General features: G+C 39.1%; 1 protein-coding gene across 1 annotated transcript; it reads left to right on the top strand.

The window, feature by feature from the left end:
• The first annotated feature begins 1,050 nt into the window (after positions 1 to 1,050).
• CYP51A1 (cytochrome P450 family 51 subfamily A member 1) lies at positions 1,051 to 18,597 on the top strand. The gene is made up of 10 exons (XM_082662487.1): positions 1,051 to 1,338; positions 3,492 to 3,590; positions 7,220 to 7,396; positions 8,622 to 8,748; positions 10,916 to 11,090; positions 12,002 to 12,121; positions 12,534 to 12,729; positions 14,093 to 14,188; positions 14,759 to 14,927; positions 17,149 to 18,597. The coding sequence occupies exons 1-10, from the start codon at positions 1,165 to 1,167 to the stop codon at positions 17,325 to 17,327; spliced, it is 1,512 nt and encodes a 503-aa protein (XP_082518613.1). The 5' UTR covers positions 1,051 to 1,164; the 3' UTR covers positions 17,328 to 18,597.
• The last annotated feature ends 511 nt before the right edge of the window (positions 18,598 to 19,108 follow it).

Here is a 19,108-nt window from a genome sequence, read left to right as displayed (position 1 = left end):
GGCAGAGGTGTCAGAACAGGCAATTGGCTATTAACTGCTCCTTCCCCGAGGGCCTCACAGTTCTCATTCCCTTCTGTACCCTCAATGCCTAGCACAGTACCCAGCTCTTAAGGTCGACTGAATAAAGAAATGAATCTGGTCAGGGGCTCGTGACAGTCAGCTAACAGGAGGGTTCAATTTGGCAGTCATTTTATATACACGCTTCTTTGAAACCACGGGAGTGGATGAGATCAGGCTGACTGTAGCAGGAGGACTGAACTCCCGCTTCAAAATCTTTCTGGTCCTAAACGGTCAGAATAAGGGGCGTTCTTGGGAAATGTTGCCTCCAGTAGGTCACGACGGCCTATAACATACAAATTTAGCTTGTAAAACCTGTTTCTGGAGAAGGCAAAACACCCAACAACCAAGACTTGTCACCTTTATGTCCGCACTTCAATACCTGTCAGACTGGTTTTACTTGGGGTGAGATGGGACTGACCTCGGCGTCCCAACCTTCTCTGGGTAGATGGCGTCTTTCGCAATCTCCCTTTTCGCGAATATTTGAAACTGTCTCTCCGAATGGCCACGACGCGGACCTCGAACAGGTTCAGACGCGGTGCCTTCGCTCGCCTAGGCAGGGGGCGGCGCCCCATCCACCCGCCCCGCTGACGCGGAATAAGCCGAGATCACCTCAGCAGCACGCGGTGCAATCACAGAGCGCGCGCCGCCGCCGTCGCTACCCTCGTTCTGAGATCCTTCCGCCCGTCCCATAGCGGCGCCGTCTCCTGGCGCCTCGCACCCAGGACACACATGCTCCGGTGTCCCGCGATTCTTAGAGGGTGATCTCCTCTTAAGCCCACGTACTCTTCTGTCTCTGTACCACCCGTGCCTTAGGTGCCGCCTTCTTCTTTATGTCCTCTCTCCTGGCTTAAGGAGACCTCGGCGTTGTGGAGGTCCTTTTTAAGGGGCGCGGCCAGATCCAGGCCCCGCCCCGTTCTGTGACGCACAGGGTGGTGCGCTAGGGAGCCGGGAGTAGGGGGTGGGGCTGGATTTAGTAGGGGACCTGCGGGCCGGGGCCGCCTCCGGTCGCGTGAGCCGGTTCTTCTCCCTCCGTCGATTCGGAGGAGCCGGGGCGACCTCGGCCTCCAGCGTCTCCGGTGAACTGACGCGGGGGTGGCGGCCGGGATGGTGGTGCTGGGCTTACTGCAAGCGGGCAGGTCGGTGCTGGGGCAGGCTATGGAGCAAGTGACAGGAGGCAACCTCCTATCCATGCTACTCATTGCCTGCGCCTTCACGCTCAGCCTGGTCTACCTGCTCCGCCTCGCCGTCGGCCACCTGGCCCCACTGCCGCCTGGGGCGGTACGTGCAACCCCCGGGGGTTCTGGAGGGGGACGATGCGACCAGGGCGACCGAAGGGCTAGCCGGGGTCTGGAACCGCGGTGGTGCTGGGCTGGGCAGTGGCGGCGGGCGCGCTGGGGGCTGGGGATGGGGTGGGGGAGGGTGGCAGCGGCAATGATGCTGGTGGCGCTGGCGGTCGCGACTGCCTTGACTATGCTGGGCTTGCTGCTGGGCGCCCCGATGTCGGTCGCGTTTCTGGTGGTGGCCGCGTGTCTGGTCGTGGCTGGGGTCGTGCTTGCTTCGATTGTGGTCGTAGAGCTGGCAGTGTTGGCCAAGGCACTGGTGGCCCTAATGGCCACGGCCGGATCCGGTGGCTGCGGCCCTGGCTGTGGCGCTGAGCGTCCGGTTGGCTGTGCTGGCCGCCGCAGGGGGGTTTCGGGCCTGGTGGGGGCCCTGGTGGTGATGTTTCTGGCAGCTTCGGCCCTGCTGGCCGTCTGGTGGCCGTCATCCTGGTGCCCGTCATCCTGGTGGCTACCCTTGTGTGGTTCAGTGTCCTGTGGGCTGTGTCATTACCTCTAATGGCGATTTACATCAGTATGAAAGGAGCTATGTTTAGTTTGGTAGAGTGAGAGTGACTGGAGTGTTGTAGGGACCTTCCTATGATGCTAATAAAATACCAGATCCTCTAACTTAGCGGCTTTATTGACCACTAGCTTCATGCTTCCCTAATACATTTGATGAAGGCATTCTTAGCCAGACAAACCAAGTAGCCTTTAAAACGACCCTTTTACTGACAATGGAATATATAAACTATTGACCAAGTAGTTTTAAAAATTATTTTTGTTTGAACCATAACAGACATGAGGCAGTTTGGTTTTTTTTCCGGCAGTTTTTTTTTTCCTACATGTGGTATTTTTGAGGAAGTGTTATTTGTCTTTGGAAAGACAAAGGTAACTTTCGTGTTTTAAGATTGTTGCTGCTATTGTCCAAAAGAGTGAGTTTGTAGAGCTCCTTACTATTTGAGACCACGAAAGATATGAGGAGTATTATCCTTTTTTATCATTCCAAGTTTGATTTCCAGGAGACTTGATGTTGTAATCTGCAGGTCTCATTTTGGGGCATCTGAAGTACCTTTTATAGTGTGTGCTAAAATGTTCCTGCTAAAACTGATCTACTCTCTGTGTAGAATCAACAGATCTAGATCATTTGTTGAGAGAAGCATGAAATGTGTTTTGTTTACTGATCAGTGTAGCTTCTTAAACATTTCCCTTCTTTCCCTCACATTACTTTGTCTTTTTCCCTACCTTCTTTAGTCAAGATTTTGGGACTAAAATTGTGAGTGGTAGTAGAAATAAGTGGTGAAGAAACCATAGTGTGACTTTTCTGTTTTTTTCTACTAATGATTAGGATAGTTGCCTAGAGCCACTAATAATACTGGGCATATTCTAGAAAGTGTTCAGCATTTATAATTGCAACGCCTTGGTGTTTGTCTAGTCGTTTATCTTATACTAGGTTTTGAGTTTCTGCTCTTTTTTTTTGCGGTACGCGAGCCTCTCACTGCCGTGGGCTCTCCCGCTGCGGAGCACAGGCTCCGGATGCGCAGGCCCAGCGGCCATGGCCCACGGGCCCAGCCGCTCCGCGGCATGTGGGATCTTCCCGGACTAGGGCACGAACCCGTGTCTCCTGCATTGGCAGGTGGACTCTCAACCACTGAGCCACCAGGGAAGCCCTCTGCTCTTTTTACTATGGCTATTCTGCTAAGGTATTTGCGGTTTGTTTGTTGTTAAGTTACTTTTGGTGCTTAATCTTTTGGTAACTTTTTGTTTTGTTTTGTTTTTGTTTTTGTTCTTGTTTTTTTTGCGGTACGCGGGCCTCTCACTGTTGTGGCCTCTCCCGTTGCGGAGCACAAGCTCCGGACACGCAGGCTCAGTGGCCACGGCTCACGGGCCCAGCCGCTCCGCGGCATGTAGGATCCTCCCAAACCGGGGCAAGAACCCGTGTCCCCTGCATCAGCAGGCGGACTCTCAACCACTGCGCCCCCAGGGAAGCCCTTGGTAACTTTTTAATATTAAGGACAAGTTTCTTTTTTTTTTTTTTAGTCACGAAACTAAACTGAATGTTTTGTAATAGGAAATGTAAACTGGAAGGGTTTTTTTTGTTTTGTTTTCTTGTAGAAAAGTCCACCATACATTTTCTCTCCAGTTCCATTCCTTGGACATGCTATAGCATTTGGGAAAAGTCCAGTTGAATTCCTAGAAAATGCATATGAGAAGGTAAGTCTTCCAGATCATTAGAGGAAAAGAAATGAGTGCTTTTCCAATTTTCTTTTAAACGGCAGAACATTAAAAAAACGTGTAATCTTACGCTTATTCCCAGTATAGGAAACCGATAAAATTGGAGCTGCTCTGGTTTAAGAGCTGGAGGGGCCTTGGAGACCCTTTTATGTTCTTCCATGTCCTGGGATGATCTCTGAGGAAATCTAGTTCTGGCAACTATGGTTTAAAAACCACTGGCCTCAATTTTGTATTCACTGATCATAGTTAAAATTGATACTAACCGACCCTTCTTTTTCTTAACCATGCGTCTGTGGAATTTTCTAACCTGCTCTACGTGTCTTCTGTGACTTCACTTCCACTTGGGTGACCCACACAGCACTGTGGCCCCTCAAATCTTTGCCCCTCTCCTCCCCGATGAGCTTTCTCGTGCCATTTTAGCCATTTGCTCCACAGTGCCTCTTTGAACTTGTCACTCTTACCTGTTTTACCTCCACAGTATTAATTTAGACACCCTATTCTCAGAGCACAACTACTTCTCCTGGTTAGCCTCTCCAACTCCTTCCATTATAACCATTCTTTGACCTCATTAGATGGTCCAGTCCACTGTTCCACTTACTTTGTCCTGCTCCATCAGCCTTCGTTATGTTCCTTCTTTTTACACGTTGGGACCATGGTCTATCATTTCAGTTACACTCTTGCCAGTACCTTAAATTTCCTTGCCCCTGGCTGTTCGTTGTGCTTTACCTGGTAAAAATCCAACCTTGGAGGGAGCCTAATAGTCATTTTTCATTCCTTGTACCAGATTAGGTCCTTCTAATTTCGTGATTGCCTACCTTGAATGAACTTTGAACACTGCTCAACAGTCCTATTATCTTTCTGTGGTTGGCTCACTTTCCCACTCAGCACAATGACTATTCAAACCTTCACTTTTTGAAACTTCTAAATCTTCCTCCCTCTCTCTATTAAATCAGATGACTTTGTCTCCTTTGTAAAGAGAGATTAAAAACCAGTGGGAATTCCTTCACGTTCCCAATTTCAAACATACAAATCTACTTATAGCAATACATATATAAAATAGTATTCTCTTTTCTTCCTATTACATTAATAATTCTGAAACACTTAACTTTGTGCAGTACTTAGTGCTTTATATATATTATCTCACTGAAGCTCCAAAAAATACTTTCAGGTATATCCATTTTATAGATGACAAAACTGAGAAACCGGTTATTTAATTTGTTCTTGGGCTCACTGCTAGCTAGTGACCAAGCCAGGATTAATACGTGGTCTGATACCCGAGTCTGTGCTTTTAATGATGATGTTGATACTACTAATAATAATAGAAACCACTTAAATTATACTTATGATGGCCAATGCACTGTTTTCTTTTATGTATATATAATATATGATGACGATATATATATATATATATATATATCATGGTATATATATCAAAAAATATATATGTATATACTTAATCTTGACAACAGTTCTGTGAAGTAGGCATTATTATTATTATTCCCATTTTATAGGTGAGGGAAACTGAAGCACAGCAATGTTAATTTCTCTGACTGTAGGACCAAGGTCACAGCTAATATGTGGAGGAGCTGGGATTTGAACCTAGGCAATCTGGCTCCAGAATCTTGTGCTCTAGCCCACTATATGCTGTCACCTTGATTTCATTACACTATTTTGCCTTCTATGGGAGATTAAACTCTCCATCCCTCTTTTGTCACAGGAACCTTCTGCTATTGTTTCTTCTCTCTATAGTTGACTTCTCTCTCAACTAGATCTTTCCCATTTTCTCTGGAAAGTTCTCAAAGGTCACCCATTTAAAAAGACCAAAGCTTCTCTTGGCCACTCAGTCTCCTCTCATGTCCCTCCCCCTGCAGCGAGTTGTCTGTACTGAGTCCCTATTTCCACACGTCCTATTTACTTACTTTTTAGTCCACTCTAGTCTGTCTTTTGGCCCCTTCACTAATGAGCTCCATGTCCTAATCCAATGAACTTGATTTTTCAGCTCTATTTGTCAGTGATGACCACGCCCTCCTTAAGTGTGGCTTCTCTCATTTTTTCTTCTACTTCTGTGACTACTTCTTCTCTAACTCATTTGTGGGCTCACGCCTGGCCATTTACTCTTGGGGTTCACTGAGGTTTGGTCCTTGGCCTTTATTCTTTCCTAGATGATCTTGTCTCTACCTGCAGCTTCAGTTATTACCCAGATATAGATAACACCCAAATTAATGTCTCTGGTTCAGGTCTCTTCTCTGATCTTCAGACCTGGATATCCACCTCCCACATGATTCTTTCTTAGTTGACCAAAGGCACCTGAAATCCAACATTTTTAAAGTCTGACCCTTGATTTTTCTCTCTCCAATCCTGGTTGTCCAATTTGCTTCTCTCACCATTGTTCTCCCAGTTTTGCAATGTGCCAGAGGCCTAGGAGTCATTCTTGATACTTCTCCATCCATCAGTCCATTACCAAGTCAGCAGGTTCTCTCTTCAAAATACTTCTGTATCCATCTGCTTCTGATCTCCACTGCTCCTCCATTACCTTGTCCCAAGTATTCATCATCAGGTTCCTGTAACAGGCTCACTGGTCCTCTGGCTCTCCTTTAGCTCCTGTCCCTCTCCTCTCCATACAGGAGCCAGAGGGATCTTTCTTTTAAAATATGCACAGATTAGTCTCTTTCCCATGCAGTTTAAAATCTTGCATCACATTTCATTGCTTGCAAGGATAAAACTTCCCGAATATGGCTTACAAGGCTCTGTATGGTCTCGGCCCTACCAGACTCTGCCCTCATCTCATCCTTTCCCTCTCTTTCTCTCACCTTTAGGACCTTTGTGCAGGCTCAGCCATCAGGCTAACTGCTACCATCCTTCAGGTCTCAGCTCAGGTGTCTTTTTCTCTTTGTAGTCTCCCTTTGATCATTCTCTCATCGCAGAGTTGCTTTCTGTTATGTAGTACTTCTCACATTTGCAGTTTTACATTTGTTAATGTGATTATTTGATCAAGTTGTAACTTTTTCAATAGACTAAGTTTCATGAGTCACAGACAGTATTTTTGTTCATGATTGTATCCCCAGTGCCTACAGTCTGCAATAGTAATCAGAAAACTGCAAAGTATTTAACACAACTTGATTAACAAAAAATTAAAAATGAAATCATTCCGTGTTGGTGAGATAGTGGTAACATTGATAACTAAATAAACCTCTGGTGTCTTCATATAGCAAGTGCTGTAGGAAAGGTCATATCCTTTGGCTACTCCTGTAAATTTATCTTTAACCAAAGGGGAAAAAATCTATATTCTCAGAGATATTCATTATATAATTATCTATAATGAGTAAAAAATGGACACATCAACCATAGTGAAAGAACAGTTAACATATGATGTCTGTGTAAAAGATAGAAAATATTTTCAACATAGTGAAAAAAGCAGAGTAGAAAGTTTTATTTATATTTTATTTGCAACTGAATGAATATAATTTGGGCAAAGACTGGGGGAAGAATTGTATTAAGGTTTATGAATGTTTTAATTTTCAGCAATGTATTATTTTGTTATTTAAGATGAGTGTCTTAGCACTGCAGATTTTTTGGTAACATCACTATGGGTACTTTTCTCACTTTAGTATGGACCTGTATTTAGTTTTACCATGGTGGGCAAGACGTTTACCTACCTTCTGGGGAGTGATGCTGCTGCACTGCTTTTTAATAGTAAAAATGAAGACTTGAATGCAGAAGATGTCTACAGTCGTCTGACAACACCTGTGTTTGGGAAGGGAGTTGCCTATGATGTGCCTAATCCAGTAGGTGACACTGTTATCTTGAAGAAAGACAAATCTATACTATAATATTTATAGCTAGTAGTATAAATTATATATCTAAAGTATAGAAGCAATTTATTCTTTGACTCAAAAATCTGAAGACTCATGAGACAGTTAAAAGAAGGAAAACCATGGGTAGCTGACAAAGAATGGGTATTTTGTCTTATAGTTGCTGGCATGGACTAAGCAGTTTTAAAGGGCTTCCTGTACAAAGAAATAGAATCAATGAGAACTTAGCGTATAAGGATTTGATTTGAGCAAGTAAGAAGAAAAATCCCATTATTTCATCAGGAGGGCCTCCTACCTTCCTACTCCCACCTGAAATTTTAGCATAAGAGCTCTTTTGAGCTAGAGATTGTTGGCTTTAGAAGTTTGTGTGATTTCTTCCCTCCCCCAAAGTCAAATATTAAAGTGCTGCAATTTGATGTAAAATGCAAATCAGATAATTAGCCCAATTACTAGGTGTGGGCTCTGGCTGTGAACGTACCATGCATTACCCGATACCCTAGTATAGCAGGTAAGAATTGACATAGAGTGTTGCTTCTGGGGATTGAGGAGGCGTGGGCGAATGAATAGCTGTCCTCAAGACCAAAAGCAAGAGCCTTGCGCAATCCCTCTGGTTGGATATATCTATTCATTTTCCACACAGCTTATCAGATTCTTAAAATAGAACTGCCCCAAAGGGCTAAAAACATTCTTTGTCTTAGTGTGAATTTATTCCGACTGTATTACATTCTAATTAAACTTTTGGAAGATAGCATAAGTGAGGAATGGTATTTGTTTGGGAATAGATGGGAGAATACGTGAAGGAGGATAAAAATATTAGCAAAACGTAATGGACTTTTGGGAGATTGTGTTGGCATCTGGGTTGGGTTGGAAGACTAGAATATAACAGAATAGGACTAGTGAGCCATGGAGTCAGGAGTGGGGAAAGCGTGTATCTATAGAAAGGAAGGCAGGAAGTGGGATTCCTAATTTATCATTTGTCTTGGGCCTGCGTAGCAAGTGTCTTCTACGTGTTACTTCAGATATATGCATAGATGCTTTAAATTTCCCATATCTGGTGTGTAGTTAAGAAAATTATTTTTATTTTCAATTTTTCAGAAGATTGTTTTCTTTGAGTGTTAAAGAGTTATAATAACCCAAATGAATCTTATGATAAAACAAAATTGTGTTTTAATTCTTATATACCCTTAATATTTTGAAGGTTTTCTTGGAGCAGAAGAAAATGTTAAAAAGTGGTCTTAACATAGCCCACTTTAGACAGCATGTTTCTATAATTGAAAAAGAAACAAAGGAGTACTTTCAAAGTTGGGGAGAAAGTGGAGAAAAAAGTAAGCAAAATGTTTTGGTTTTGCATTTGTCCTAATATGGCTACTTTTCTGTGACTAGAAATCTTAAGAGTGCGTGTGGGGCTTCCCTGGTGGCGCAGTGGTTGAGAGTCCGCCTGCCGATGCAGGGGACACGGGTTCATGCCCCGGTCCGGAAAGATCCCACATGCCGCGGAGCGGCTGGGCCCGTGAGCCATGGCCACTGAGCCTGCGCGTCCGGAGCCTGTGCTCCGCACTGGGAGAGGCCGCAACAGTGAGACGCCCGCGTACCGCATTAAAAAAAAAAAAAAAAAAAGAGTGACGAGTGTGTGTGTGTGTGTGTGTGTAAAAAGCAAACTACACCATATGTAAAACCACCTTAGATTTAATGAAATGAACATGTTATGATTACCGTGGAGTTAAAAGACCCGAGAGGAAGTGATTACACTAAGTCCCCTACATACGAACCTTCAAGTTGCGAACTTTCAAAGATGCGATTGTGCGCCGTATGCCAGCTGTTGTACTGTACTACTGTACTTTTCAAGGAACTGTACTGTAAGATTAAAAATGTTTTCTTTATTTTTTGTGTTTGTTTTTTATGTATTATTTGTGTGAAAAGTATTATAAACCTATTACAGTACAGTACTATATAGTGAATTGTGTTAGTTGGGTACCTAGGCTAATTTTGTTGGACTTACGGACAAATTGGACTAACGAATACACCCTTGGAACAGAAGTTGTTCATATGTAGGGGACTTACTGTATTGCTGCTCATTTAGCAAACCTTAAAATGGGTTAATTAATGTGTGTATTATTTAGCTCATTTATGTGAATAATATAAAAATGATTCATAATTGAATTTTGAAATAAACTGAATGTAAAACTTACATTCAAGGTCATTTTAATATAATAAATAAAATAAAAATTTTTGAACTCCCAATGGGCAAGTAGAAGTCTAAATGACTTAATTATATATGTATTACGTTATTTTTCTCCTATTGTATGGGAATGATTTATTCCAAGAAAAAAGTAAATTTAAATACATAAGCTTACTGTACCACCAAAAGTGTGATTTTAGCTGTTCCCAATAGAAATCTTTAAAAAATGTATGCTTTCTCGCATTATATAGGGAGTATATTGAATGTAACTTAAAATTCTTTGGATTCTGTGAATCCAGTTTTTATGTTGGACTGCAGTAATTGTTGCCTTCAGAGACAATTGTCATACTCATAGCAGGAAGCAACATCTGCCTACAGGGCAGTAAGACCTCTGTGTAGGTCACCACATTCTGGGTCTGGTCTTCAGCTTCTATAAAAGGTCCAGAACCTGGTTTTATTTAATATACCTAAAGTTCATGGGACATATTTCCTATTCTACAAGAAGCTGATGCATGAACTAGAACTCCAACTGAATAAATACAAGTGAGATATAATTATGGTACCAAGAACCCCAGAATATTTGCTGAACTTCTCTTTTTTGGCAATCTAATTAGAAAGCCAAATGATAACTGGAAGTTCGTTTGGTGAACATGGAATTAAAGAACAGGATATTGATTGGGTAATTGTTAGGACTTTTAAAGTGTCACCCAGATGTGCTTGCCTGATGCATCTGTCTCTAATGTTTGGATATACAAGTTGGTGGTTACAGTTTTCTTTTATGTATGGTCAAGACCAGTTTTTTTCTGACCTTTGAGTTTCTCACTTTTCAGTTTTTTTCCCACTTTTGACCTGGGGAATAATCCATTCTTCAGCCTTTGGACTGCTATTCCTTGGAAAGCACCTTATTATTGTCCCCATATGCACTAAATAACCTTTTTACTGCCTTTATTATACTGTGATCTGGAACTCAGATAACCACATTCATTTTTTTTTTTTAACCACATTCATTTCTATCTTCATTTTACCTTTTCAAGATTAAGGGCTCATGAGTATGAGTGAGGTTTTAGATACCTTTGTGGCATCTATTTTGGCTGTCCAGAGAGCTGGGGTGCCTCCCATCATTTGGTTTCTTGCCTCTCTTTGTTGTAGCCACATATTTATAGGCTTTTTTTGATGGTATAATAGGATCTTGTTGGTTCCTGAGTTAAGTTTTTATTCTCATTTCCTTCACAGTACTTTTATATCTCTAAGAAAACAGAACATTGTAAAAGAATTTTTGGCAAAAGTAATGGGAATGATCTTTTCCCCTCTAGATTTGTTTGAAGCTCTTTCTGAGCTCATAATTTTAACAGCTAGCCATTGTTTACATGGAAAGGAAATCAGAAGTCAACTCAATGAGAAGGTGGCACAACTGTATGCAGATTTGGATGGAGGTTTTAGCCACGCAGCCTGGCTCTTGCCAGGCTGGCTCCCTTTGCCTAGTTTCAGGTATGGATAAAGAAACAATACTTGGTCACTTCACTTTGTTTAATTACTGTAGTGTTGGTTGGTTTTGTATTGACAAAGATAAAAATTAAATATAAAACAAACAAATTGGGGGAGATTATAAGCCTCCATTCTTCTGTAAGCATTCGATATTTCTTTACACAGTGAGCTTATTTAAGTTTCAGTTAATTAGAAAAGTAATTTGTTGTCTATCTGTTCCGATATTTTAAAACCTACTTATCTCACATATTCCTTGTATGCAGGAGGGTTTCTCAACTCTACCTAAAAGTGATACAGCCCTTCTAAGCACTTGTTTGAAAGTATTTGACTAATTTGTAGTATATTGTGAAGTTTGTTTTGAAGTGTTAGTACCTTTCTTTAATTTTCTGTCTCCTTGACAGCTCTATTGTTATCTCCTTAAGAGCAAGGATGTCTGTGATACAGAGAAACATTGCTCATAGGACTTGACAAGTAGCTTAGTGTCTTGCATATTAGTAGTCTCTCTGTGCCTTTGTTGATTCATTTCTGTTCAGGTGAAAAATGGGGATTTATTCTGATGCTAAATCCTGCAGAAGAACCAGAGTGACTCTGTCTGCTTCAAGAATTAATTTGGTTAAAATTGGAATTTCATGTTAATGTAAAAGAGTATTCTGCTTTCTCTTAAACTGGAAAAGGGTTATAACGGAATAATCATTTGAGTCTTATTTTAGACTTTTATTTAGAACACAGGTAGTGTGTAAAGAATCAGGGATATGTATGTTAAAACACATTTCCTGCCCTTAAGGACCTTAGAAATCCCTAACAATTTAAGATTTTCATGGCTTCTTTTTTTTCTCTTGGTTCTGAGTTTTGTCAGTTTGATACCTGAAAGTATTACCTTATTTTTTAAAGTCATTTTCATGTTTGAATTACAGGCGCAGGGACAGAGCTCATCGAGAGATCAAGAATATTTTCTATAAGGCAATCCAGAAACGCAGAGAATCAGGAGAAAAAATTGATGACATTCTCCAAACTTTACTAGATTCTACTTACAAGTAAGAGCTCTTCAGATCACATATTAAACTGAAGCAGGAAATTTTTTACACATTAAAACATAGTTAAATAATATGTACATTTAAAAAGTAATAATGCTGGCAAAATTAGTAGCTATGACCTTTGAACTTTTTAAATGGATGAAACATAAATTACTGGGATCCTGTGCCTTACTGGAATCCCAGTACTGTGCATGGTGAAAAGTTTGCTAGTAAACCTCAATGAAGTCTTTTGTAACCAGTATCATATTTTCTATTGGTCTCTTTTCCCTAAAGGAAAAAAAAAAAATCTGACTTGTGATGGGCAAATGCAAGAGAAAAATGAATTCATTTTGACCCTTTATATAAAGGTTGAGACATGAAATGTGTCTGCCAAATGTTAAATTTAAATTTGTGTATGCGGTCCATTCTTTAGGGATGGGCATCCTTTGACAGATGATGAAGTAGCAGGCATGCTTATTGGATTGCTCTTGGCGGGGCAGCATACATCCTCAACTACCAGCGCCTGGATGGGCTTCTTTTTGGCCAGAGACAAAACACTTCAAGAAAAATGTTACTTAGAACAGAAAACAGTCTGTGGAGAGAATCTGCCTCCCTTAACTTATGACCAGGTTTGTTGGATTTTCAGTTTCATTGCTGCCTATGACACTGAGTATGTGTGGCTAATTTTTAAAGGGGACAATTTGGGATTTTCTATATACTATAGATTAAATTGATTAGATTCTTTATTTTTAGAAAATTCCCCGTATCCTTCCCTGAAATGTCCTAATGCTGGATCCAGTTTCCTAGTATTCTTTTGAGGATTTTTGCATCTATATTCATAAAGGATAGTGGTCTGTAGTTTTATTGTTATGTCTTTGACAGGTTTTGGTATCATAGTATTACTGGTCTCAGAGAATGCGTTTGGAAGCATTTTCTCCTCTTTTACTTTTTGGAAGACTTTGTGAAGGATTGGTGTTATTTCTTTCTTACGTGTCTGGTAGAATTCACCAGTGAAGCCATCTATGTCTGTGCTTTCTTTGTGGGAAGTTTTTTGATTACCAATTCAATGTCTTCACTTCTTACAGGTCTATTCATATGTTCTGTTTCTTTTTAAGTCAGTTTTGGCAGTTTGTGTCTTTCTAGGAATTTGTCTATTTCATCTAGGTTGCCTAATTTGTTAGCATACAATTGTTAAAGTATTCTCTTAGCATCCTTTTTATTTCTATTAGGTCAATAGTGATGTCTCTTCTTTCATTCCTGATTTTAGTAACTTTTAAAGTGATAGCTTAATTGATACATAATTCAGATAGTATAAAATCTACCCACTTAAAGTATACAATTCACTGGTTTGTAAAATATATTCAGAATTGTGAAACCATCATCACAATTTCATTTTAGAGTATTTACATCACTTCCAGAAGAGAGCCGGTACCCATTAGCAGTCATGCTTCATTTCCCCTGCCCCTGGCAACCACTAATCTACTTTTTGTCTCTATGGATTTGCCTATTCTGGACATTTCATATGAATGGAATCATACAATATGTGGTCTTTTGTGACTGGCTTCTTTCACTTAGCATGTTTTCAAGGTTAATCCATGTTGTAGCATGTATCAGTACTTCAGTCTGTTTTATTGCCAAGTAATATTCCATCGTATGGCTGTACCACATTTATTTATCTCTTCATCAGTTGATTGACATTTGGGTTGTTTGCACCCTCTGGCTACTGTGAATAACACTGCTCTAAACATTTGTGTATAGGTTTTGAAAAAGCTGACATTGATGATTTTTGCTAATGTTTTCATTTTTTAGATGAGTGAATTTTTGAAGGTCCTTACCATGCCATTCTTCGGAGTGATCTGTTATCTTGCCTTCTTTTTCTTTACTGACCATGGACAAAAATAAGACAAGATATTCCCAGTTACCCTGAACTTGTTTGTCCTGTTGAAGTATGTTAAGTATTTTTAAAACTTGGGAAATTTTTTCTCTTTTTAGCTCAAGGACCTAAATTTTCTTGATCGCTGCATAAAAGAAACATTAAGACTTCGACCTCCTATAATGACCATGATGAGAATGGCCAAAACTCCTCAGGTGAGTCTTCTGGCTAGATCTTTTCCTCTGTGCCCCCAGTTGTTATTTATCAAGAAGAAATATCATAATATCAAAGAGAATTTTTTAAATTAAAAAAGAATAATCACTTCTACATAATTTTCAGTTTTACATATTTTAAATGTATAAATATTTTTACATAATTGCAGACAGTATACATGCTCATCTGTTCTCCCTACATTTTAATTTAACAATTAGGGTTTTTTAAAATGGAAGTATATTTTTTTCTTGGTTTTTAAAATAACATATGTGTTGTTGTAAAAAATTGTAACAGTGTGGAAGTGTGTAAATTGGATTGTGAAAGGTTCCTTGAAATCCCACCCCTACCCCCAAGGCATTATCACTTTTTAAAATTTGTGTATATACTTCCAGCCCAATGTGTGTTATTTGGAAATCATCTTGAGTTAAAATAATTTTTAACTGGCCTATCATGTAGCCAGTTTAAAAATATATGTATATTTCATGTATATTAATGCTTTGTTACACAATGGTCTGATTATTTGTTAGAATATTTTTAAATTATCTAGTGAAATGTGTTGCTTTCATTTGTAGACTGTGGCAGGGTATACCATTCCTCCAGGACATCAGGTGTGTGTTTCTCCCACTGTCAATCAAAGACTTAAAGACTCATGGGTAGAACGTCTGGACTTTAATCCTGATCGCTACTTACAGGACAATCCAGCATCAGGAGAGAAGTTTGCTTATGTGCCATTTGGAGCTGGTAAGATGATCACATTTGACACTTGAAATGTTTGTTCTGATAACATATTTGTGCCTGTCAGAATAATCCATGTGAAGTTTATTTACAAATATCTTTCCCTTTCCTCATAGGGACATTCCTGCAAACATCTGTAGGAGTGTAATCTTTGCAGTTGGAAGAAATATTTCATTTGTACTAAAGGAAATAGTTCTGTGAATCCTTACAATGTTCTATTACCTTCTAACCTATCTAGTTTTATCAGTTCTAATCTTTATAGTCCACCCTGTTTTCCCTTATCATAGTATTTAAAGCTCCTTGTGAATTCTGTTTTAAAGAACCATTGGAGTTAGCACACCATTTGGGCAATTATTTCAGGCTAAATATGATGAGACAATCAGCATTTCAGAAAAGAGCAATGGCATGGAAGCTTTTCTGGATTGTTAGTGAACTTTTTGGTTCTCTGCCTATATATCCTGATGATAAGATGGTCTTTAAATTTGGGCAGGTTGTGCATAGGTATGCAAACCTCTGCATTTCAATTAAGATCCTAAAATGACACAGGCAGACTCTCGTTCCTCCAATAATTTCTCCATTCACTGGTACTTTGTACAGATTAAACTATATTCTATGAATTATTTGTTTTTCCAAAGAGATCATTTAAGTGACATGACATTTTTGTCATTGGTCACACCTTTTCCATACATAAACGAAAGTATAAAGTCCTTTGGGAACTTCAGATCTTAATAACTATTTAGTAAAGAAATTCAATAACGGTATATGATATAAATATCAATAAAAGAGTCAAAGATTGTTCAAGTAGTTGGAAGGGGCATTAGTTCTCCAGCCCAAATTCTGCCCCATTTCTAAACTGACAATTATCTGGCTTTTATCTGGGGTTAGTGCACTCCCCATTGGTTAACAGCTTAGTCCCACAAGACTGTCCCTCACCACTTTAGATGCCAATTACAAGTCCAGGTTGGCACCTGTTTTTCTGACCAACTGGCTATAAATTCGAGGTTCTCTAGATCCCCTCCTTGGGGTTCCATAATTTGTTAGAATGGCTCACAGAACTTAGAAAACTTTATTTACTAGACTACTGGTTTACTATAAAAGTATATAACTCAGGAATAGCGTGATTGAAGAGAAGCATAGAGCAAAGTAGAAGGAAGGGGTACCCAGCTGCCAAGCCCTCTGTGGGTATGCCACCCTCCCAGCACCTCCACATGTTTACTATCCTCGAAGCTCTCTGAACACTGTCCCCTGTCCTGTCCCTTCCCTGTACTTCTGTAGGGATTTTGTGGAGGCTTCATTACATAGGCACGATTGATTAAATCGCTGGTCATTGGTGATAAATTCAACCTCCAGACCCTCTCTCTCCTGGAAGCTGGGGGGTATTGCTGAAAGTTCCAACCCTCTAATCACGTGGTTGGTTCCCCTGGCAGTCACCTCATTAGCAAACTCAACTGTGGTTGAAAGGGGCTTGTTACGAATAACAAAAGGCTCTTTTCCTCTTTGACCTTTATTGCTCTTTTCACTTAAGAAATTCCACAGGTTTGAGGAGCTCTGTGCCAAGATGGAAGACTAAATACGTATTTCTTATTGCAATCCACATTATCACAGTTGCCATACCTTAGTATTAAAGTCAGATTTGAAGTCAGTTTTAAGTCCTGCAACTTGATTCGTCTTGTTAAGGATCGCTTTGGATATCTTAGTCCTTTGCATTTCTGTATGCATTTTATAATCAGCTTGTCAGTTTTTACACGTATATGACCTTTTAAATTTTGATGTGTTGCTATTTTTGGTTTATTAAATTTTTTTTTCTTCCATTATCATTTGTAATGACATTTAAAGTTTTGATTGGAAGGTTCATATTAACTTTTGACTATGGCTCTCTTGGGACAGAAGTTAAGAATATTCTAGTATATTTCCAAACTAGATTATCATCGTATGTTTCAAACCTTACTTATTTTTAACCTAGATAGATGTTAGGTTTCAAATAAACAATTGGAAAAATGATTGTATAATTACCCATGTGCTGTTTCCCCTAATAACAGACATTAAAAATCTCTTTGGATTTTTATTAGTTATTTACATTCTTTTGAAAAGAATATGTCATCTTTTTACTATATATCTGTATATCTGCTATTCACCTTAACTGTAGATAAACAAATTTTATCATTCCAGGCTCAAAGACATGAGAAAGAATTTCAGCCGACTGTTATGGAAATGTTTTCTCTTACAGGGCGTCATCGTTGTATTGGGGAGAATTTTGCTTATGTTCAAATCAAGACAATTTGGTCCACTATGCTTCGTTTATATGAATTTGATCTCATTGATGGATATTTTCCCACTGTAAATTATACAACAATGATTCACACCCCTGAAAACCCAGTTATCCGATACAAACGAAGATCAAAATGAAAAAGGCAGCAAGGAACTAAAATGTGAAACATCACTGTAAACTGCGAAAGCATTGAAGAGAATGAAGTTTACGAAACAACTCCCAGTGTACTTTTTTTTGAGTGTGTAATTTTAAAAGACAGCCAACTTAACTTACAGTTTTTATATTTTAACTGAATGGTTCCATCAAATCCAATGGCATTTCAGAAATTTCCCAATAGTCTTATGATGGATAAAGGAAAACTGTAAGTTTCTATATAGTTGGTTTCCTTTCCTTTAAGGAAATCAGGCTCATTAGTTTGGGGGGGATCTTTGGTAATTGGCAGATTCTAAGTAACACAATTTCCAGGTATTAATTTTAAGAACATACATAGCTCTTGGCAAGTAAGTTCAGAGTGTTCAACTCTTGTACTAGATCTGCAAGTATAAAAGCCCAGTGAAATACTTGGAAGCCTTAGATTTGTTGGGCAATGTATGTATGTATGTATGTGTAAGGATGGGTGGGTAGGGAATAAACTCCCCTTTAAAGCCTTGGATAAAAGAGAATCCTATTGTTTTGGTATGATGATATTTAGCAATGATGGAGCTATATTGTAGGGAAATATATTTGAAATAACTGGAAGCACTGTCTGTAGGAAATTGAGATCTATGACAATGACTAATTGTTTTTCCTAAAAAATAATTAATATGAAAGACTGCTTGTGTAACTTGATCTTATTACTAAATATTACATATTTATCTGTTTGATAAATTTGTATCTGGTTCCACATAGTTGCATCTGTGTGGAATTCCAAAATAAAGTCCTTGAGGGATAAGTTTTGTTCTCTTTGGCTCAAGGTGGTTCCTGCTTCCTCTCCAGAATCTAATTAGGGATGTTTGTTACTAGTTCTGTTAGTTTAGGTTAACAGGCTTTTTATTTTTTCTTTTTAAATACAAAATCTGAGATCAGGGAATCTGGCTTTAAGATAAGGGTAATACGAAGTAGGGGTCTTGGGAGTGTATCACTGGTCAAATTCTGTGAAGCCTGAGTTCAAGAATCAACTCAAATTATAACTGGAGACGTAACTATATGATACCTGTAACTTAACCACGTACTTTGTTATTATAGATGAGGTAAACATACTTTCCCCTATGTGTATTACAGTTCTGTTTAAAAGGCTGGAGGACTCATGTTAAACTCTATTTGTGAAGCTAAAATCTGTGTTGTTGAGTTTTTCACATTAAAATTATCTTTGAGAGTACAGTCTGCATTCACAAATTGTAAAGTGTGTGGTTCAATGAGTGGAATTTAGGATCTAGGAACTTGGATGGGAAAAAAGTTCCATCTTTATTTGTACTTATTTCAAACTGTAATTTAATATTTTCTTTATTTATGAATTTAGTCAACAAACCACACTAGTATTAGCAGTACTCATGATTTTGCAAACAGAAATCACAGATACTTTTCATATCCCATTATAGATGTTGCAGATCTCTTGAAATATCTTTAACTTTTATCACTACTTTGACATTATGGTATTTATTATAGTTATTAGATCTGCTAGATCTTATTTCTTTACTCATCACAAAAATTTTTTTAAAGTTTGACTATTTCTATATACTTGGTTTCCTTTGCAATACTGTATATTTTATGTCTTTAAAAGCATTATTCTGAGAAGGGATCCATAGTTTCACAAGATTGCTAGAGAGGTTCATGGCACACAAAAAAGTTAAAACTCTGGTAAGCCTGGTCCATGTTTAGTGAATAGTTTTAAGAAGACTTAAAAAGATTTAGTTTTTAACCACAGACCAATTATTGAGAA

Source organism: Grampus griseus, assembly GCF_964374135.1.
Source record: "Grampus griseus genome assembly, chromosome: 9".
In the NCBI taxonomy this organism is placed as follows: domain Eukaryota; kingdom Metazoa; phylum Chordata; class Mammalia; order Artiodactyla; family Delphinidae; genus Grampus; species Grampus griseus.
This window is presented reverse-complemented; position numbering and strand designations above follow the sequence as displayed.

What these genes read in the sequence shown, in the direction of transcription:
- CYP51A1 (XM_082662487.1), top strand. Translation starts at nt 1,165, where the DNA reads ATGGTGGTGCTGGGCTTACTGCAAGCGGGCAGGTCGGTGCTGGGGCAG. An exon ending in CCCCACTGCCGCCTGGGGCG is followed by an intron (nt 1,339 to 3,491) that starts GTACGTGCAACC and finishes GTTTTCTTGTAG; the next exon opens with AAAAGTCCACCATACATTTT. An exon ending in CTCCCTTTGCCTAGTTTCAG is followed by an intron (nt 11,091 to 12,001) that starts GTATGGATAAAG and finishes TTTGAATTACAG; the next exon opens with GCGCAGGGACAGAGCTCATC.